The sequence below is a fragment of the Oreochromis aureus genome, linkage group 12 (assembly GCF_013358895.1).
Source record: "Oreochromis aureus strain Israel breed Guangdong linkage group 12, ZZ_aureus, whole genome shotgun sequence".
In the NCBI taxonomy this organism is placed as follows: Eukaryota; Metazoa; Chordata; class Actinopteri; order Cichliformes; family Cichlidae; genus Oreochromis; species Oreochromis aureus.
In genome coordinates this window covers 17,217,580-17,239,980 of record NC_052953.1, presented here as the reverse complement: position 1 = coordinate 17,239,980, position 22,401 = coordinate 17,217,580, and the positions used below count along the sequence as shown (strand labels likewise).

Here is a 22,401-nt window from a genome sequence, read left to right as displayed (position 1 = left end):
TACTAAATGTGGCTCGTGTGGAAAGTGTGCTGGATGGAGCGCGTGGGAAGCAGCATATATGACACCCACTCGTTAGCTGTAAATTTACAGATCATTACCTGCTCTCTTCTCACATCTGCGCAATGTGATATTACAGGGGCTCTGTGCGTCCTGAGGACCTGACTGGTTACAGACTGAACATTTGCACCTGACATTTACTTCTGCTGGAAGTAAATGCTCTGCATATTTACAACCTTAAATAAAATGGTGATTAAGTAGATGGGTCAAGAAAGGGTTGAATAAGGCACTTTAAATATTTGATTAGTAGATCTGGGAATATGGTTAAATGAATCAAATGATTAAGTTAAATTAGTAAATAGTAAAGGACTAACAAAATCTTTGATAAAAGCACAAGTACTGATTTTTTTATGATAACTCTTAATAGTTTTACTTTTGCTCTCAGTATGAATTCCACTTAGTGTTATCATACTGGCGTTTCTCTTGCTAAAATATCCTTGGAGCTTCATCAGTGAGCCTATGAACAACTGAGAAGAAAGAGAAAGAGGTGAAAGAAATTCGCTCATTTACAGACATAGTGAGAGAGAATTATTGCTAACCTGTTGTATTTCAGCATTTTAGATGCCAAAAGATGTATTCTCATCATGAGAGACTACAATCAGTTATGGACTCATGTGCATTTAGCTGACTTGACAAAGTTATATCACTTTAACAAATCGGCTATGCTTTTGGTCGAAAAATAGATTTTATAATTTGACTGATGAAGCTGTAATCCTTCAAACAGCTCAAAAACTGGGCTTAAAAGTTTTAAAAAAAGAGCTGAGCACACAGTTAATGGAGTTGATAGCTGATTTATTTCTGAACAATCGTAGAGACAAATTTACTTTTGAAGTGTTTGAGTGCTGAAGATGAGGTTACATGACAAAGATGAATCGGTCTGTCGGCACTTGCATAACAGGGGAAACCGCTGCTCTGAGTACTAGTGTGTGTGTGTGTGTGTGTGTGTGTGTGTGTGTGTGTGTGTGTTTGCATAGGCACAGAGGAATCTAACACCTTGAAGTGTGAATCACCTCATCTATGGAGAGGCTTGCATGTGAGCTAACAGGACAGACTGGATCATAAATGGGAAATAGAAGCAGCTGCAGCAGCAGCGATGTGTTTAGTTAAGTCAGACAGAACTCAGGATTTCTTCTTTGTAAATTTACAAAATCATTTTTCACTCTTAATCTCAGGTGTAGCCGCTCATGATGTGAACTCAACAGTCCCTGCTGCATAGATTTCTAATACGTTACAGTGCAAACAGGATACAGGTACCATTTTAATGTTAGTCAGCTTTCCAATCAGTGTGTCATAAAATCAAACATCCAACTGTAATGGACACACCGCCACAATTATGAATGATAGATTTAATATGAAACGATGCACCTGATATGTTGCCGTGTGGCTGGCAAGATTAGGACCCAATATGGAGGACTTGGAAGCAACACTGAACTCAAAATACAGCTTTACTGCTGGACTGGAAAGAACCTAACCTGAGCAGATACGAGGAATTTACTAACTAGAAAACTATACTGGAGACACAGAACACATGGGACGCAAAAAAGAGTAAGGGACGATGCAACAAAGAAAAATGACGAGGGAGGGGAAGCAAATGCAACACGAGTCACAGAAAGCAAAAACTATCACAATAAAACAGGAAGGCACGACTGGACGAGAACAGAGTTTTAGCTTGACATAGAATGGGACTCTGTTCTGATTCATAATTTTACATATAATGTTGTATGTACCATGTGCAAAGCAGTTCTGCCTTGGTTGCTTTTGAGCCCTTTCTTTTTGTCCTCCCCACATCAGATGTCTGTGGCTCAGAAGGCAGAGTAGGTCGTCCATTCACAGGGTTGGTCTAGTCTAGTAGTCTAGCCTGAGTGTTGAAGTATCCTTGGGCAAGATACTGAACCCCGAGATGCCTTTGATGCATTCATCGGATTGTGAAAGTTATTGTAAAAGTTCTCAGGCATTAAAAGAAAAGCACTCGTGTAAATGTGTGAACAAGTCTTGTTGTGAGAAAGTGCTTTGAGTGCTTGAACAGAGTAAGGAAGCGATATGTAAGTACCAGTCCATTTACCATTTCAACAGATTTGAGAGCTGATTATTAAGCAGTGTTAGTGGAAGAATTTAGGGTGATTTCAAAGGGAAGAAAATCAGAGGAGTATACCGCTGGTGTTGTGATGGGTAACGACAACACATTTGTGGAAAGGGGATAATCAAAATTCATGTCCAGTGCAGAATTTCAGTAAAGGCACAAACTGCAATAATTACATCTGAGTTTTGTTTTCTTTTACTGCAAGCATCATCATCATCATCGTCGTCTGCATCACTGTGTTGTTTTTCTTCTGCAGCAGCTTTTATTCCTCCCCCCTTTTTTCCCTCCCTGAGTTCACACACTTGTTGGCTTTTTGCCTGCTGTGTTTCCATGGTAGCAGTCACCACTCACTCTTCAGCACTCCTTTGCCCTTTCTTTCTTTTTTTATTTTTATTTTTTTATCAATTTATAATTGAATCAGGAGCATGGTAACTCATTAGTCACTCTGACACTGAGTTTGTGTATCTGATATTATTCCACTTTCAATCAATGGATCATAAAAACATCGCAGATGTAATGTTTGTCATGTATTCTCATCAGGTTTTAACCCTTCTTTAACAACCTGTAAGGCTACACGTTTTCAGCTGTGTTTGTAATGTATGAGTGCTTTAACGGTGTGTGTGTGTGTGTGTCCTTGTTTACATATCTTTGTGGGGACCAAAAATTTGAAGTGTACTATGCTTGTAGGGACCAACAGTAGAGTCTTGACCTTACAACATAAAGTGGCACAAGACAGCAAGATAGATTATGGATTACAGGTGTAGACTGAGTCATATGTCACTGAACATTTACCTCCCAGCTCCTACTTAATCCACAGCAGGAAGACAGCTAGGCTTATTTTTAACACTCACTCACACACGCAGACACACACACACACACTTCACATATTTCCATTCATCAACAAATGTGTGTGTATTTAGGCATTAATCTTTCGCACCTCGTCAATCTCAAAGAGTAATGTGTAACTGCACACCACAGCATTATTTTGCTAGCTGAAATGTGTACACACCAACAGAATCATGAGGTCTTCATCGCTGCTTCAACTGTTGCTCACACTCACAGAGGTGTTGTCAACTGCTCATATCACTGCTCCAAACGCAGTGACATATATCTATGCTATGCACTTGCAGCGTAGCACTATTATGGTGTCACCAAATTGTGTGTTAATGTCACAGTTGGGTATTTATTTATTACTCGGTTGCTGTTTTTGCAAGTCCGAAGCTTTATCCTTACGTGAGCTAATAACGCCATCTTGTGGTCAATGTAGTCAACTGCAACACACACAAAAAAGGCAAAGCTAAGAGGTCTCCATTCCCAGCTGCATACAAAGTAATATTGATTTTTGCAGGCCGATTACATCCTGCACAGTTTGCCAATACTAAGAAAAAGTCAAGCAAGTGGTGATAAAGGCAGAGCTCTCAATATATGTTTAGAATAAAACTATTATATTCTTTATTCAAATAATCTACTTTTAACTTTATCTGCTCTTCTATGGACATAATCCATGAAATCCAGTTTGTATGTTTTTAACTGCATTCAGAAGAACTTTTAGATAATAGTAAGATAATGATCTTCTTACTTTTTAAAAATTAGAACACATTGTTTTGTATCCACTGAATTTAAATAGAAGAACGGAGTGCTATAATCAGTCAGCCTGACTAAGATAAACTCCACTGACTACATTGTGTGTCCTCTGATTTTATATTATTTATTAATTTATTTGCATTCTGTAAAACATTGTGCGGGATCTGGTCATCTGTGTGAACAAGGTCTATATTCCTAATTTAATATAGATTCTAAATAAACCAGGGGGGTAAAACATCCAGCTTTACAAAGTGTGAAAATGTTCATATTTACATTAAAGAGAGATCATATTGGAGAGCAAAATAATCTTCTGTCTTTTAGTTACAAACTCTAAATGCTCCGCTGTGAACTGTGCAAGACACATCGCTAAAAATGCACTTCTTAAAAAAGTATCTAAGTCTGTTCATCATCTGTCCTGTGAAGTAAATGTGAATGTTTATTAAAAACAAAGATATTCTGACTTCTGTTTTTCTCCCTCACCAGGTGTTGCTCCCGTGAAGGACTCGGTTCCCCTGTCTCCCCTCAAATCTTTAGCTGGGTCTGCAGATGCAGAGCAGCAAAGTACTGAAGCAGGAAACTCTGCTTCAGGCAATGACTTGCAGCCTCGTGTTTCCATGGAAACCTCAAGTCTCCGACCTCAAACACCCAAAGCTGAACATGAATTGGAGGAAGACGATGAGGCCAGCGGCGCACTGACCATTTCTGAGCTTACTTACAGGTCAATAAATCTTTATAATAAACTGTCAAAAGCAGCTTTTTTATTATATAAGCCTCAACAGCTGTTTTCTGCTGAATGATCATTTTCTGGCTCATGTGTTCGGTGTAAACAGTAAAGATTGATGTGTTTTTGACGGATACAGTTGCCTGTTTTTGGAAAGAAAACTCCAACTTAAGCCCATTTTCTCTAGCAAAGTACAAATGTTAGAGTTTTTAACATTTTAGGAGCAAAAGGTTTCTCTCAGGCATAAGTGAGACTCAGGACATTCAGGAGACACTGAATCTAAACATTACTAACGTTAATTGGGTGAACAGGTGAACATTCATTAGGTCCTGGTGCAGCGCCTCTCACATGGTTTACCTGATAAAACTTAAATTGTCATTTTTGTGGTGCACATGTTTATAGGATCAGCTGTTTGCTTATTGTCTCTCTTCTCCAGTCCCTGTGCCAGCATGCTTCCCACCCCAGTGGACGACAGCCAGGGAGGAGTCGACTTGCTCTTCTCCTCTCCAGTTCAAAGCCCTGCCAGGTTGCTGAGGGAGCTCCATGCTGATCCCGACATCCAGGCCCAGCTGGAGGCCGAGAGGGAGCGAGACAGGGCCTATGAGCGCACCCGCCTGGCTGCGAGAAGTCGAATGAGCGGAGTCCTGACCAGCAGTCTGCGCCTGCTGTCATCCAATGACAGAGTCAATGCTTGCGTGTTGAGCGTGGCCCGCTTTGTCGCTGTGGTAATGGGGGTCCTGCTCGTCACCGTGCCCACACTGCTGCTGCTGCTGGAGTCAGATATTGATGTGTCCTTCCTCCATGAGATCCGGCAGACACCGGAGTTTGAGCAGTTTCACTACGAGTATTACTGTCCGCTCCGACGCTGGATCCTGTGTAAGATCAGTATGGCCATGGAGAACCTGTGGTCAGACTGAGAAGGGAAAAGACATCCAAAAAAAGAGCAGAGAGAAGAGTCACTGTGAGGAAAACAAATACGTTCAAGTGTATGTCTTAACATGTGATTTAATCTTATATTTAATCTAGTATTTAGCCAAAACACCAGTCTGCCAAAGAGATGAAATGAGACTTTGTAGTTTATGCAACACTACATTGGCTCACAAAATTCTTGTTGGATGTTTCATTAAAAAAAAAAAAATCAATTAAATTTCTGTCAGGATCCCTAAAATGAGGCAAAAACACTGGAACAAGAGCATTTGTTTCACCTCTTTGGCTGCGTAATTTGCTGTGTGGAAGAGCGAAATACGATTTTAATCGTAGCATTTAGTCACTTGTTAAGATAAACACTTCAGATAGTGATGAAGTGAAAAGATAGAAGAAAGTAGATGCTCAAGGAGGAACTTGTGGAAAGGGATGTAATGGACATAGAAAAAGTTCCAAAAAGAAGAAATTTGAATGGCTGTTCACTCCTGATGCTGATAAGTTGATGCGGAGACTCTCCACGAACCTTTCTGATTGGTTCCTGTCCTTGGAGCAGAGCACCTGATTGGTCACAGAGCCTGTCAGTCATGACGGAGTGGGTGGACGCAGAAAGCTATGATTGATTAGTCACTGAACAACAACATCCACAGTCAGAGGTACATTATATAAATATATACATATATATTTAAAAAAAAAAACAAGAGATATTGATAATAATGCCAATTAAAAAAACTTGTTTTTAACATTTTGTACATTTTTATGTGATCCAGATCTTTCAGGAATTTTTCAGTCAGAGGATCTACTTTGAGCTTATTTTCAAATTAATAGTTTACAAAAGATTACAAAAAAAGCGAATTTACTGAGATTTATCAGGGTGTGAGTGTTGAAAAATTTAAACTATTTTTTAGGACTACCACCAACAGTTGTTGGCTTGGTAGCACCCTGGCTTTTTCCTACAGAGGCTATAGCACAAATCTTTTACACAGATCACTGATTACAACTGTTTCAGATTACGTGATGTCATTTTGGAAGGAAGGCCGGAGAGAAACTCTCAGCTTGTTTTCCTTGATAAAATGTGTTTCGATGAAAGTGTTAATGTCATCTGAACTAAATGTTAGCTCATTAGTTTACGGTCGCTCATGCGTCTTTAAACACTATGGACAGAGTCTGCAGTAAATGTATGAAAAAGGAAGAAAAGGTTATATGGAAGCTTATGAGGGAAAATGATCATGGAATTAAGGTTCATTTTTGATTAGTCAGCAATGTGCTACTTCACAGGGAGCGGTGCATAAGTTTCAGGAGAAACTAAGATGGGTTGGTGTGGCTGACTCAAAAGAGTGTGCTCCAACTACACTGTGTCTAGATGATACACGGTGGGACAAGCGATGCGTTTAATGGCCTGAAACTGCTCATGAAGGTAATGTATTGGCGCGGTTGCAGTTGCAGTTATTAATCTTGCAGAATAAGATCAGCAGTTTGGTCACAGACACAGTCATTAGAGTACATTTCTAAAAGGTTCTGTGGTAGCATCATGTTGAGTATTTATCTTTGGATGTGACCAAAGACAGAGGTATCATGTTGCAGTGTAGACAGTGAATCATGGGATTCTGGTTTGAGGAGATTTAAGGTTCTGTTCATGGACATATACTTCTGATTCGGCTTAAGTATTTACCCCGATCAGTCACCAAATAAACTAAAACCACTTTCCTAGCACTGTATAGGCCCCACAGGTACTGGCAAAATCCTCTGAGAGGGAGCATTAAGGATCCTCTGTTTCCTGGGAATGCTTTATCAGATTGGGATCTGAGGATATTGGATAATATGTCAGCACTGCTTTATTTGCTTTACTTGGTGGATATCAAAGTAATATCAACACGAAGGCCTACAGTCTCATAGCGAAACAGTCCCTATTCACTTCAGGTGTGTTTGCATAGACTCATCATCAATGTCATGATAATCTGTGGATTTTAATGATTTCTTTGAGCATTTTTTTCAGGGTGGAATGATTTTACAATATACATATTTAATGACTATAAAAATACAAACTTTGTGCATGAGTTTCAATTCAGTTTGGATTTTCTCTAATTCACAAAAAGATAGTTAAAGTATAAGTAAAAAGTATGCAGGCTTAAATATATAGATGTACTCTGACTAATATTTTGTTGAAAATCTCTTGTTGCACCTCGACCTCATGCTTTTGGTAGCCATCAACATCTCTGTTGTAATTCTAGCTGGATATTTGACCACTCTTGGCAGAATTGGTAGAGTTTATTTAACTGGTTGGTTTCTTGGTATGGACCCGGCTTTAAAGCACAGTCCATAAATTTTCAAGTGTTCAGGATAGGACTTCAGAAAGGACACTCAAGAAGCTTAATATTAGCCTGCTTTATGCATTCCAAAACCAGTTTTGATGTGTTCTGGGATCTTTGTCCTGTTGGAACACCTTATTGTGTCCAAATGATGTTAAAGAATTTGGATGAAGTCCTCTGTCTTCATTATTGAATCTGCTTTGTCCAGTGTACCAATACCACTGGCAGCAAAACAGACGCAGAGCATGATGCTACCACCACCATGCTTGATAGTTAGTGCAGAGTAGGTTTGAAAGCCTGAGCTCCAAAAGTAGCTCTTGTCATTGTGGCCAAACACCTCAATATTTGCCTCATTTCACCATACACCTTTTCTCCACAAAAAAATGTGTCCATGTGGACAGCTCCAAAATTTATTCAAGTGACAGCCTGTGTCCTCCCTGTGTCCACCCTGTGTGGATTAGACAAAATCCAAAATACATTCAAAATAGTGCAGCCGGTCTTTAAAGATGTATGCTGTACATTGATTCCACGCTGGGAAAAGAACAGTTCAAGGAAATCATTAAAAGCCCAAAGTTGCCATGACTTTCATGACGCGTGCATGTAAACATCTGACCACAACTGTAATTTGTTGTTGATTGGTATGTAAATTTAGGATCAACTCAAGCCATTGGAAGTGACATCCTGCTATATATATACACAGGAAAACTGATCTGGACCAGAGAGTGTAGGATTTTGGAAGTTATTCACATTTGTCTACCATGAAAGTATAAAAGGTGAGGTCAAATATAAAGCAAGTCAAGGTTTCTGTGTGTGTGCTGTCTGTATAGATGATCTCAAAAGTGTCACTAAGTAAAAGTTGACGTTTTGGACCTTACAGCCATTAACTTGTTGGTTGAACCTGTGACGATGGCTGTCTGTTACAGCATAGTGGCTCTGAATGAAAGTGAGGCTAAATGGCTTCAGATCAAATGAAAACAGATGTAGTTGTGTCCGAAATGTAGTTTGATTTGGATCAACTTCTCAGGAAAGGGCATTTATGCAGTTTATGTTCAAAAAATGAAAAAGTCATTAATAAAAAAAAATGCATATACACACCATGTAATTTATCCATAACCTTTATCTCATATGTCTTGCTATTTAGAATAACCAAGCACTGTAGGTGAAGTTAGACATTAATATGTTGGCTGACTGTCTGTGTTGTTGTAGCATAATTTCACTCAACTAATGTATGCATCCATGTCAGTTTCATTAAAATACTACACAAAACTCCTTCTCTGAGAGCCTGTACGTGCAGTTTGGCCTTCATAGATAAACTTCAATGCTCTTTGCACTACTATCACAACTGGGAATGGCAACAAAGTATAATTTCTAGCCAGTCTCGAGGGTCTATTACAAAATCATCATTTAAAGTTGATTTTTCCACTCCTCATACTCTTTGTAAGTGAGCTGCTACAGAGGCTTCTGCAGTGCACAGCCCTCACATTCTCTTCTATCTATTCTGCCTCATGTTATCAGCTGTGTTGTCGTGTAACTGTGGACTTTATGCATTAAGAAGCTTTATGCATATATAGCAGATATGCAGTAACAACAGGAACAAGTTTATTTGAGGACAAAGCATTTATTTTCCTACTACAGCACATGCACTGAGTTTCAAAGGTGAAACTGAGCAAAGGGCCAAATGACTCTGATGACGATGTTTGCATCTAACGCTGCAGATTCTGAGATTTCTTTTTTTAAACGGCTTCACTCGAGTGAACAAAACTGATCTGTATGCACTGCTAAATGATCACCATCATCTCTGTCTTCATAGCGTGTATGCACAGGCATCAAAGTGCTCAAGAGATTCACCACAGATTAAAAGACTCTTCACGGCTGTAAAGATGCAGGCCTTGGTTCTTTATTTCTGTGCTCCATCTTCCTGCAGTTAAACCAGGGAATCTCTCTTTTTTGGTTCCTTTTGCTGACCTCTCAGTGCAAGTTGCATGCCCTTCATCTGTAAATACTGTGTTTATAGCTGTGGCAAAAGAAAAAAAACAGTCTGGTTAAAGATTTCCTTTCTTTCTTTCCTCTGTGTGTCTTGTCTGTGTAAAGCAATCCACTGTAGATTACAGGCTTGGCTGTCTCAACCATCTTAGATAATTGCATGTTCTCTGTGTTTTTACCAAGAGCAGAAACTGATGATCTTTTTGAAACCAAAAACCACTTTGCAGTGAGCTTTGGACTTAATTTTAGTCACTCACTTCTCAACATAGGCTACAGGTGGTTGCTAACTGTGTTAACTTTTTCTGAGTATAACACGTTGGCTCCTTGGAAGAAGTAATATTCTCATCCCTTGAAGAGCAGCTCCTCTAGTTAGCTACATTGTGCTTTTGCTGTGTGCTTGTACATCATTAAAGCCAGACCTCATTGCTAACAGAGCATGCTAGCATATTAGCCACTGATGCCATTAGCAAGGCTAGATTTCATTCACTTTCACTTCACAGAAATGAATTTAACCTCACTTATCAAAGTATTAATTCCAACTTCCTCAGAGTTGTAACTACAAAATTAGAATCAACCACTGATTCATTGCAAACAACAGAAAGGCCTTTGGTGTCTATTTGATACTGTAGCATTATGTTAGTCTGTAGCTCAATTATACATTAACAGCCTTTAAGAAAAGGGGAATTGAACCACTTTGAGATTCAGCTCTTTTTTTGAGCTACAGAACTTGGGTTTCTGCTATTGACAAAAAGGATACAGGATGGACTGAGAGAACAACTTTTGTTGCCTAAACGTAAAGAAAACTGTGATAAAGAAAAAAAAATAGTAAAGTAAAAAAAAAAAAGAAATCACACCATTTGATGTCATGTCTGAGTGCAAATTCAGAAGATACCGGCATGAGTCAAGTATTTACAAACCTTAAATTTAACTGCTTGTCTACATATCTGGAAAGTTAACAGCAAAAACGCTTAACTAACACTTGGAAATCAGATAGTTTAAAATGACTATACACAACCGAATACACTAATACATGTTTTAATTCATTTATTTAAGATTTTAAATATTTGAACTCAGGTCTACTATATGCAAAACTACTGGACATCACATGGTAGAGCAAAATAAATTGTATATTATTTCAGTGTTGTGTGGGCATGTAAAGTAGTAGCAGAATCTCTTGCACGGTCCCTGTATTGTTTTGATTGTTATTGTTAAATCTGATTGTTTTGTTGTTTTATCAGTTAGTCAAATCATTTTGTTGTTTCTTTTTTGTCATTTTGTCACTTTTAATAATAAACTCTGGGAGATTTGATTTAGGAAGAGTCAGAAAAAAGAGGAAAACCATCCCTCGAGTAACGACCCCCCCCCCCTCTACTGGGACAACCAAGCCTTATGAACTTTGTGAAGTGAACATTTTGAATGTTTGTATGTTATAACAGAAAACATGGTTTGTTTTATATGTTAATACTGCCACAATAAAGCTCCCTGATGAATATACATTGAAATGTTGTTACTACTGTGTGAGTTATTCCTGCTATTATCCCATTTTGTCAGAGATTTGCCTCCCTCCTGTGGTAAAAAGGAGTTGCTGCAGCTTGTGTTGAGATCTCTATGGTGATATTTGTGTAAGCAACACAAGATTTCCATGGGTGTGTTCAGAGCTTTACTGCAGCCTGACCTTCATGTGTTTTAGATGCTACTTATGATTTCTATGGCTGGAACTATCAAAATGCAAGCCAGGAAAGAGTTCTGGGTAAGAGTGATTATTCTCTTAAACTGGTTCAAACTAAATCTGTTATTTTTGTGGCATAAATAGCCGAACCATGTAATTCTTAGAGTGGATGTTGGAGAGCACCACTTGTTTCTTTATATTTTGCTTCTATCTTCATCTAAAGTTCTCCAGGCTTTCTGAGGTTTTTTTGTTTTGGTTTGGGGGGTTTTGACATTGGCTGCTTTTTCAGTGAACCAAGGTTGTGTGATAATGCAGTCTGATAGTATAATTTGCACCAACAAGGTATTTCCCAATAAGCTATTAGCCGAAAACCTGGCATATTTTTGATTGATGCACGGTGTCTCTGCAAAAAAAAAACCCAAAAAACCAAAAGAAGGACAAAAGAAGAAACTGCAGGCTTAAAAAACTAGCTGCAGTAAATGAACAGTATCTGAAAGTTGTGTCTGTAAGAAATAGGAAAAAGCAAAAGATGTATCTGTTTCTCAGTTGATCCAGCTGCTGTTCACCAAAGCCTGATTGGAAACAGTCTCAGTGAAAGGTTGAATGATGTGAAGACTCCAGCCACACTTGAAGTATTAGGGAACAACTTCATTAGGTAACCAATGCGCTTCGGCTTGTGGCCTTCATCAGGGTCATTGCAAAATATCAAACAGTTTGTGTTTAAATAAAAAAGAGGAAACAGAAAAACTCCAAGTTTACCTATCCCACATTCACAAATAAGTGGAGGGTTGGTTATCAAGAAGCCATCTGTAAAAAGAGTAAATGGACAAAAGGCTGAGGTATGCCAAATTACACTAGAACTGGACTGAAAATCAGTGGAACAGGTCTTATGGAGAAACAAATCTAAATTTGAGGTAGCACAATGTTGTAGTTAGCACTTTCCCCTCAGAGCAAGAATATCCTGGGTTTGAATCCTCCAGCCTTTCTTTGTGAAGTCTGCGTATCATCTCCAGGTGCTCTGGCCTGCCACTGGCTTTTAGATTAAATGATGATTCCACACTGACCACAGGTGTAAATGTGGATTCTCTCTCTTGATAGATTGGAAACCTGTCCAGGATGTATCCTTCCTCTGCCCCATGAAAGCTGGCATAGACTCCCACCTAGCTGCTGCCCTCAACTAGATAGGTAGAAGGAAATGGATGAAATCCAGATTTGACATTCATGGTTGAAACTGTTGTCAGTATGTATGACGGAGGTCAGAAAAGATGCGCAACAGTGAGTATCTACAGCCATCAGTAAAACATGGTGGAGGCTATTTAATGGTTTAGGAGTGTATTTCAAGCAGTTGTATTAACGATGTCTTATTAACTGATGAAACTATGAATGCAGAAAAGTGCCATCAGATTTTGATACACTTTGTAAAACTTTCTGAAAAGCATCTGATTGGAAACAACTTCATTCTTCAACATGACCCCCGTTGAACATGATCTCCCATTGTCCTAGCAAAATATAAAGAAATGAGGGGTGACTTTTTCAGCGTATTGCATGTCGATGTGTTCAATATGTTCTGCATAGTGTGTGCATTAAACATTTGTTTTGCTTCTAATAAATAGGACTGTTCTGCCATTAATGTAAATAACTTGATTGCTTACAGAGAACATATTAAGGTGTACACAGGAAGGCCAAATACTAAAGCATGCAATAATGGATGAAACTGGAGAAGAGACATCTTTTCAAATGCCAGATCTAACTACTACAACAAAATGTGCTGTATCTGAACTCCTGGAGGATGTTGGGAATTGTAGGCAGGGTGTCAACCAGGAGCTGAGCCTTCATCTTCTCAGTGACTCTCTCTTCAGCGAGCAGCAGAAGCTCAGGCATGTGTTGGACTGGGCTAACAGATATCTCTGCAGTGGTTCAGTGATTTGCCATGAACTCTGCAGAACTGACAGTTTGATAAATGATATGAAAAACAAAGGAACCAAGAAAATCTCACCCAAACATTCATCTGGACCTAAATATCATCATCCAGTTTCCTTTGATGCCGGTGCTCGTGAGGTATATGGGGGAGGATCAAGTATGAAAACAACTTGTCAATCCAGATCTTTAAATGATCTAACCAGCTCCTGTAGATATACGTTTTCATATGACCCCCACAGTCCTGTCTCTTACCCCCCAGGAACAGAGGAAGAAAATTGGCCTGATACTGAAACTGAAAATATAAAACGTACAGAGCAACAACATGCCACCAATAAACACATTTCTAGCCAAGACTACTGCAGAACAAACAAATTTCACATGTCTAATCAAAGGGACCACACATTCACATCTGATGCTGCAACACACTTGATCAAAGAGTCCACATCATCTGGGAGCAATGCGATTTGTAAAAAGAGCACAGCGTACAGTGAAGTGAATATCTTAAAACCGCTACATGAAAGCAACAATTTCAGTGGCATGACTTCTAAAAGAGCTGGAGCTAAAAGAGAGGTGTCAGAAAGTCAAAAGGTACTGAGAAAAGAGGACAAGCGGATGGAAGAAAATGAGAAGGAGAAAATACAAGACGATAGGATTGAAGGAAATTATAGAAAAGAACAGGAATCCAGCTCAGATCACACACATAGTCAAATAAGCCTCGCTGAGCCAGAGATGATACCTGAGCAGACGGCAAAAACAGCTAATTCCCATTTTATCCATCCCTTGAAATCGTCATTAGATTTGAGTGTGTATGAGCAATACCAGCTATGTGTGGCTCACCTAAATCACCTCAGAATAAGCCAGCATTTCAAGCCTGAGTCACCTGAGGAAAAGGGGACGACATCTGGAGAAATGGGCAATTATGTTAAAGCTCCAGCTTGTCCGGGGTCGTGCTTTGAACTGAACTCTCACATCACAAATCCTGAGATTAAAAAACAGGTTAACAACACAGGAAGCAAAGGAGCCACCGCAGCAGAAAGCGCAGAGGAGAGGAGCTCACATGGCACCAATAAAACTCCTAGCGAATATAGAAATGCTAAATCTTGCAGCAATTTGACTGTGAAGCAAACACCTGCAGATACTACAGCTTTTATGAAGGAAACTGCAGAAGAGAGAGCCTCGAATGAGGAGAACAAGCCAGGTGATGTGTACTGTGTGGAGAAGGATGCTGCTCTTGTTTCTAACCCAGGTATGGAAATTGTTATATGGGTTATATGCAATCAATCGACCTGTGTTCATGGTCCTGAGGTGTATGGACCCTGAGTTTAGAGTTTATGGATCTTGTATTTTGTTCTTAAACATTCTCCATTTGGCCTTTAGTTTGTTTATTATTTTCCTTTTCATCTTCTTTTATTTTCTCAGTATTTTGAGTCTTTAGTTCTTTGTATTTTAATGAATCATTTCTTTAGTGTTTTCCTCTGTTTTCCAGCTGTGTTTTCTGCATGTCAAGTTTACAACTGAGTTTTCTTGTTTTATTTATCCTTACTAACTTATTGTTTTACTTTGGTAGTTAATTTCCATTCATATGTAGTCCTCTTGTCTTGATGTTTGCACCTGAATCTTGTTACCTTGCTGTCTTCACTTCACTGCATTGGGGTCATGTATATACTGTTTGCCTGGTGTTTTTCAGAATAATCAAATTCAACTGAAAGTTCATATAACCCTTTAAAAAACAAGATATAGTTGGAAAATTTGGATTTTCCGGTGAATGCACATCAAAATGACAGAATTTAAAAAGAATATAAAAAAATTGTATTAGTTCAATATTTCAAGCTATAATCAATTAGATTATATGTAAAAGAACTAGATTATTATACAACAATTTAAAACAGTAAAATGTGGGTTTAACAGAATACCAATAAATGATGATGAAAAATCTAATAAATAACAGTCCGGTTAGCATGGTGGTGTGGTGGCAAGAAGGTCCTGGGTTTGAATCGACTAGCCAACTGGAGCATTTCTGTGTGGAGTCTCTCCTGGCATGTTCTCTCCTTGTTCTCTGGCTTTCACCCACGGCCCAAATATGTGCAGGTTAGGCTAATTACTGACTCTAAACTGGCCCTAGATGTGAATGTGAGTGTGAATGACTGTCTCTGGCAACCTGTCCAGAGTGTACCCCATCATCTCTCACCCTATGACAGCTGGAAAGGGCTCCAGTCAAACCAAGACCATCCAAATCCATCCATCTGTAGAAGAAGACAGATGGATGGGTGTTTCTTAAAAAATGCTATAGTTTAAAAGATTAAAAATGTGGCATTGCTAATTATTACTATCAAGGTGTCAAGATGCTTTCACTTTGTCACAAAATGAACCCTTAAGTTATGAGATAAACAGGACAGAAAAACAGATTATCAAATTTTAAATTTGGACATTAATGTTTTGCTTTCTTATCAAAAACTAAATTTCCTCACTTCTATCCTTAGAAGAAAAAATCAGCCTGTCATGGAGTTATTTATAACTCATAAGTGCTCTACAGCAAGTTGTCAACAGGTTTTACAAATAAATACTGTAATTCAAGGAATGCTGAGACGAAAAGGTTTAAGCAGTTTGCTAATATGTCTTCCCCTCCTCTTGTGTGTCTTTGGTCAGGTTTGCTTCAAAACAGGATTAGACATCATCCAGACAGTACAGATTATCAGAGGATTCTCAAAGATCCAACAAAGAGAGCTGGAGATAGAGATCGCTGGATCCTCACTGATAATTCACTGGGAGAAAGATTTCCAAGGTTAGCTTATTTAGTGTTTGGAGAGTTGTTCATAACCTTCGAACAAGTTTATACTAGAAAAACTCGTTAAGTTTGCCCAGAAGTCTACTCCGTCCTGATGTACACTTTTCTCTTCTTATCTAAGGGTATATGAACCAAATTTAAATTTTAATAGCCAAATAATTGTTTCTAGTGTGTGATGATGACAAGTTGAACTTCACCCTTTGTCTCCTGCAGACATCAACAAGCAATCAAGTATACAAAGAAACTGAATTTGATCCCGCAACCTATACAGACACACACTCTTCATCATGATGACTCTGGACTTACAACATGTGAGTGTAAGCTTGACATCAAAATTACAGACAAAACTGCAAAAAGATGATAAAGTGCTATAAAAAACAGAAGATCAAAGGAAAGCTCAGTCACCAACATCTCACATGACAAATTTGCTCCATCTGTTGAAACTTATGTATAATTCATTTCACTCTTTATAAGACATTCTGGTTAACAAGCTGATATAATGTTTACTTATGCGTTTCACTTTTTAACCAAGTAAATGCTGGAAGTCCTCAGAATTAGCGCTGTTTTTACATCAGAATATAAAGTGTAACTTTTGTTCACACTTACAGACTCTGCCACGGATGTCAGTATGGACAATACCTTTGAATACCAGGTAGGAAATCTTTACTACATGCACACATAGTTTTAACCTTTTTTTAAACTGTTTCTGATTAAAACCCAAGTCTATCTGATGTTTTCATGTAAAAATCTTAACATCGCTGGTAACATTTCACAGTGCCTTGTTAAAATAATCCCTCTACTTTCTTTTTTTGCATGTTGTGGTGTCGTTACACCTGCTAGTCAGCAGGCGTCCCTGTAAGAGACCGCTGGCTGTGTTTGCCTGATGAGGTGTGGCTGTCCATCCTGTCTCTGTTGCCTCATAGGGATTTATCCAGAGTGGTGCAGGTCTGCCACCGCCTGCATGCACTGGCATCTGATCACTCACTGTGTGAGTGAACCTGTAGTTTTGTAAACACTTCAGCTAGATTTTAGTATCATTCTGCTAAAATTCAGATTAAACACACGACAGATGTCAGACGGATTTTCTAAACTTTTCCAAGTAGCAGCACATGGTACGTTCTCATGATGTAAGAGCTTCCAGCTGGTGTGTGCTCTACTGCTCCCTGAACAAACATACACATGATTACACTGACCTGCACAGTGATGCATAGAAACTACAGTTCAGAGTTTTGAATTAACAAAAAAGCTGCATACATTAAACAAAAGTTTATGTTTTACTCCTCCTTCAAGGGAAAAATCTAAGGCTTGAAAACTCAGCTTTAACTGACCAGTGGTTGCTGTGTGTGGGCAGACGTTGTCCTCGAAGTTTGTTTCTGTATAGCTGCAGTGGCCTCTCTGTCTCCTCCTGTGGGCTGCAGATGTTTTTCTCACTGTGTAGGAATTCGCTTAAGGTAAAAAAAAATCAGATTACAACAAAAGTAATACAAGAATATGATTCAATAAAGTAAATAACTAAATGATAATCACGCAGAGGTGGCACGAAGGATTGGACGTTCTGCTGAAAGGCTGTGCACATAACTTAGAGTTGTGTCTGACTGTTATGTAAAAAAATCACATGCATTAGCTGTTTTTGTGCTGACACTTTTTTATTGAACCCACACTCTGAATGCATCTTCCATCACTGGTCACAAGTCTCATAGACGTAAAGTGGGTAAAATGTGATATTTCGTGGCTTGCATCAGTATTTTGTGACAGCAGTGCAAATATCGTGAATATAAAGTCATGTGATCATTTCAGGAACTCAAGGTCACAAGTTGTACTGGTCCTGGTCTCCATGGTGATCAAATGTTGTCGGTGATTAGTCAGCTCTGTGATCACGTGACTAGTGTGGATGTAAGCTGGAGTGGAGCAACAGACACAGGAGTGAAGGCTCTGACGGATTACAGAAAAGGGTCAGTAAACACACACACACATATGTTTGTTTTCACGGCTTACTGAGTAACCATGACCTAATTATAACCATAACCTAAATACAACATTTTAAGCATGCCTTCAAATTCATGAAATCTGGCATTTAGTCCCCACATTGACTGTTGGTCCCCATGAATACAGTGAGAGGCCAATTTATGGTCCTCATGAAGACACTTAAACAAGTACACACACATAGGAGGATGTTACAGTGACCCTAACAACTCCCACTAATTGCCTTGACCTAACCTCTAAAATTAGTAAAAACCTTCACTCTAGGTTGTGTGTAATTGACTTCTTGCCATTTTTATGTTAGTGAAGTGAAAAAAAAAAACGTTTTACATGTTGAATTGTTTACTGTGTTCAGAGTAAGGAAGGCCATGTTGTATGGTGAAAATATTATATCTTCATATTTGTGGGTCTGTCCATCCATGCATCCATCCACAACCGGTAGATGTTAGCACTTCCATGAGTTTGATTTTGCCTGAGTTTTATTACTGTTAAGTTTTTACTTCCCACTGATGCCAAGTGTTTGTTGAAATCAGTCAATCCAGTTTCTTAACCTCTGTTATAATACCAAATAAAGAATCTGACATGGGCGGATAACTTTGTTTCTTCTTCTATAGACTCAAATCTGTTGTCCTGAATGGCTGTCATATTACTGATGCCCCTCTGAAAGAACTTGTCATGAAACACAAAGACAGGTCAGAATCCTTCCCTATTAACACATTTACTGCTAATGGTGGTGTAACTCATGCTACACTGTAGGCTTAGGTGGGGGTTAGAAAGCATCCCATAATGCACGTGCATGTTTGTCTCTGGATAAACTGTCTTTGTAAATATTGTGCATGAAGGGTTTTTTGGGGGGATGTCTTCAAGTGGTTGTCAGATGAGTTTTAGTTTAGTCAAGTTGAAATCTGAATTACACTTCAAATGTGAAATGCAGTCTCTCTGTCAGACAGCGAATTTCAGGGTGCTGTTGAATTTGCACTTCTTTTTCTTCTATTGAGATATCACAGGGATTAAATGTGCAGTCAAACTTCTTTGCACTGACAGAAAGGGGATTTTCATCTGGTTGTCCAGCCCACTTAAGATCACAGTGGGCTGTTGTGGCCACTGGCATAAAACACCTTGAAACCTCTGACTTAGCTGATTTAATAACTGGAGGAGTTGTGAGAATTGCATCAAAGAGAAAAACGATAATGTCATTCTGATAACTGCTTGTAGTGGCTGACACCTCACATCCTTGAGTCTAAGCCTCAAAAGACGCTGCTCTTATGTTTCAGATAATCCTTAGTTAATCCTCGCAATCCTTATTTTAAGCTTAGTTTGAATTCCTGGACACTGAATGTTTTTATTATTTGAAATAAATACTGCTTCGTCTCGTGAAGAGTGAGATGTGATTATCAGAAGGACATTAAATAACCACCACATCAAGATTGTCATGTTGTTGTTTTTGGTGTTTACAACATTGTGTTTTAGCCTGTGCAGGTTGGAGGTGTTTGGCTGTCAGTTCCTCACTCCATCCTGGCTACAGACAGTATATGAGGTGCTAAATTTTGATATAACAGTTAAAAACACATAATATTAATATAAAATTTAAAAAAAAAACTACGATGCTCTGCAGAGCTTCATTTACTAAACATGCTTTAGTGTGTAAAAAAATAACTCCTTGTACATTTCTGCACGTCTTCATATATCCAGATGATCCCCGGCCTTCAGCATCTAAACATCGGACGAGTGCCAAAAATCACCGTAAACAGCCTCACTGAGTTCACAGCACGGCTCAAAAGCCTCATTTCACTGAATCTCACAGGACTACAGGTGGATAGTTTTCTGTGACTCAATTTGAATCTACACATTGAATGTTTATGGAACTGCAGCTCTGTCTTTAATAGTGCTCTAAATGTAGTCCCTGCCACTAACAGGTCACTCATGCCATAGTTGATACTTTGCTCCAGAACTGCGTTGAACTTCAGAGTCTGTCCTTCAGTTCCTGTCCTGGAGTCACTGACCTGACACTGCATAGCATCAGCAAATATTCACCTTGTATCAGGTATCCACACATATGCAAAGTGAAGCAAAGTGCACATAATTAATAAGAACCAACCGTTGCCAGCTGTGTTCTTATCAATAAAAACCGGCCTTAAAGTCAATCACAACATTTCAGGAGTGTGGGTTTGTTTTTCCAGTTAAAAGCAAAAAAAATTCCAGAGGAACTGTACAAAAAATATGTTTTACTTTATAAAATAAAAAGCAAAATTAATATTTTTCTCAGGCTTCTGTGAGATTTTAGACTTGACATATTAACAATTAACATTTATGATATCCATGTGGGTTTTTGTTTGTGTGAGTTAGAGCTGTTGATGTGAGTGGCTGTAAAGCAGTAACAGATGCAGGTGTTCAGTCTTTGGCTCTGGGCTGCACAAGACTTCAGCAGCTGGATCTCAGCTCCACCAGCACCGGAAACAGAGGGTACAACGCACATCAAAACCACATGTGATCTGTGTACTAGTGTCAGTGTTAGTGATGAACAAGTGTACCCTCACCTGAATGGATTCTGTCTGCTCCAACCAAAACCTTGACAGCTAAAGCAGTGTTGGTGTTGCTGCTACATACATAATGGGTGTGTGTGTGTGTGTGTGTGTGTGTGTGCATGATGTGACCCAGGGTTTCTCTGCTAGCAAATTACTGCAACAGACATCTTCATACCATCAAACTCAGTTTCTGCCACATCACCGTAAAGAAAATACTGAAGCTTTGCCAACATTGCAAGAGGTAAAAACACACACATTCAAAGATGTTTCTTTATTCTCTGCACAAAATGCAGAGTCAGTGTGTACTGCCATTAATTCCACTGAGCAGAATGAACACAAGGACGTATCAATACAGTGTTTCACAAGGTTGCAGTAGCTGCTCTTCAACACACTTTCAAACTCAATTTCTATTAATTTGTCTACATATTCAAATGTTTTCCACCGTTGCAGTTCTAAATTTAGCACACATGAACACATTAGGTTCACCCCCCATGACCTTTTACAGGATAAAATTATAATTAGCTCATTTATAAATGATGGGCACTGTGTGTAGAATTTTGCTGTGTGTAGAATAAGGCTGTAACACAATAAAATGTGTAAAAAAAAATTACTTTCTGGATGGACTGTAGTTTATCTAGTAGCATCTGGTGAAGCTGTGCCACATGAAAAGGAGAATCAGGGATGTAGTGGGGAGACTGGGACAACTTAAATAGTGAACCTTTTATAAAATGTCCTAATAATATGTGCAGAAGGATATCAGCTGAGCCATCAAATATTGAGGACAGGCATTGAGATCAGCTGATGTCCCAGGACTGTGGGCTCCATTTAATTCATGGGTCTGCCTGAGCTGACACTATGCTCATTATATTGTATCTGTCTCCTAAATTCAATAGAACAATCTTTTAGAAGTTCATACGAGTGTAAAAACATATATGAGTGCCACAATAAACAAATTACATGCTGAGACATGATTATGCAGTTTGAAACTCTGTGAAGTTTTTGTAGCATATGACAATTACGAAAGTTGCAAAAAAAACCCACTCTCCTTCCATCTTATCATGAGCACACTGTAACTGACCAATTAAAATAAAGCATGTCAGCGCTCCAGTAATTAATACAATGATGATCTGTTTGGTGGAAATTATTAGAAAATATGAAAGTCAGCTGCTAGTGATCTAATAAGTGAGTGACATGGCAAAATAAAGCAGCAATCTATACCCAAATCAAAAGTCTTTCTGTAGCTACAAAATATAAAAAATGCATGCTGGCACCTATGATCTGTTTCCATGTTTGTCTCTTTTTAGGCTGAAGGTGCTTCATCTCTATGGCTGTGCACATCTACCCACTGAACACGAGATCAAAGAAGTGAACAGCACCGTTAATGTTTCCCCTTTGTCCTGACCCTGACAGTTATATCTCCACGACATATTTATTGAACATATCAAAGAGGGAAATGTTGATTTAGCCAAGTATGTAGCATTATTAGTTTTAATTCTTCTATGCTATTACATGAGCAACAGGCTGAATGAGGTCTACCATGGTCTGGGGGACTATTTTCAAGGATGACTAAAAAGCATTTAATATATGTGCTTGACTGCATGTGTTTAAAGATTGTTATCAGATGTGCAAAAATCTGAAGAGTGTATCGTCTAAGGATTAAATATTTTCTGTCATTATATAACTTTGCGGGAATTTTTGAAAAGGCTGCTCATTTTTCTACTTTTAACTCAGGTTAATGTTGTTAGAAAAAACCCATCTCATCGTGTTTTGCAACAAAAAAACTGCAGTTGTTTGTATGTGCCGCTGACTTCGTAGTGGTGTAGTGTGTTACTGCTACTTAGAGCAAAACTGTGAGCTTATTTTTTAC

General features: G+C 38.7%; 2 protein-coding genes across 3 annotated transcripts in view; both read left to right on the top strand.

Moving 5' to 3' along the window:
- frmd3 (FERM domain containing 3) overlaps nucleotides 1-11,157 on the top strand; it is a 60,051-nt gene extending 48,894 nt beyond the window's left edge. Inside the window, exons 14-15 of the mRNA XM_039620365.1 lie at nucleotides 4,205-4,439; nucleotides 4,879-11,157. Of these exons, the coding sequence (XP_039476299.1) occupies nucleotides 4,205-4,439; nucleotides 4,879-5,359 (716 nt within the window). The 3' untranslated portion in view covers nucleotides 5,360-11,157. The remainder of the gene's footprint in view (nucleotides 1-4,204; nucleotides 4,440-4,878) is intronic.
- Nucleotides 11,158-11,308: 151 nt separating this feature from the next.
- On the top strand, nucleotides 11,309-22,282 carry LOC120443125 (F-box/LRR-repeat protein 2-like). 2 transcript variants are annotated; one of them, XM_039621097.1, is made up of 15 exons: nucleotides 11,309-11,405; nucleotides 12,979-14,490; nucleotides 15,891-16,026; nucleotides 16,243-16,340; nucleotides 16,638-16,681; nucleotides 16,870-17,017; nucleotides 17,320-17,480; nucleotides 17,827-17,981; nucleotides 18,624-18,701; nucleotides 19,480-19,546; nucleotides 19,702-19,821; nucleotides 19,926-20,053; nucleotides 20,356-20,472; nucleotides 20,668-20,775; nucleotides 21,839-22,282. In XM_039621097.1, the coding sequence occupies exons 2-15, from the start codon at nucleotides 13,029-13,031 to the stop codon at nucleotides 21,933-21,935; spliced, it is 2,919 nt and encodes a 972-aa protein (XP_039477031.1). In that variant the 5' UTR covers nucleotides 11,309-11,405; nucleotides 12,979-13,028; the 3' UTR covers nucleotides 21,936-22,282. The 2 variants fall into 2 exon arrangements, with proteins under 2 accessions (XP_039477031.1, XP_039477032.1); XM_039621098.1 differs by lacking the exons at nucleotides 11,309-11,405; nucleotides 12,979-14,490 and adding an exon at nucleotides 12,531-12,599.
- The last annotated feature ends 119 nt before the right edge of the window (nucleotides 22,283-22,401 follow it).

Excerpts from the sequence above, each read along its gene's own strand:
- LOC120443125 (XM_039621097.1), top strand. The coding sequence starts at position 13,029 with ATGGATGAAACTGGAGAAGAGACATCTTTTCAAATGCCAGATCTAACT. Across the intron at positions 16,027-16,242 it reads CTGGGAGAAAGATTTCCAAG|ACATCAACAAGCAATCAAGT; the intron begins GTTAGCTTATTT and ends TGTCTCCTGCAG. Across the intron at positions 20,473-20,667 it reads ACCAGCACCGGAAACAGAGG|GGTTTCTCTGCTAGCAAATT; the intron begins GTACAACGCACA and ends GATGTGACCCAG.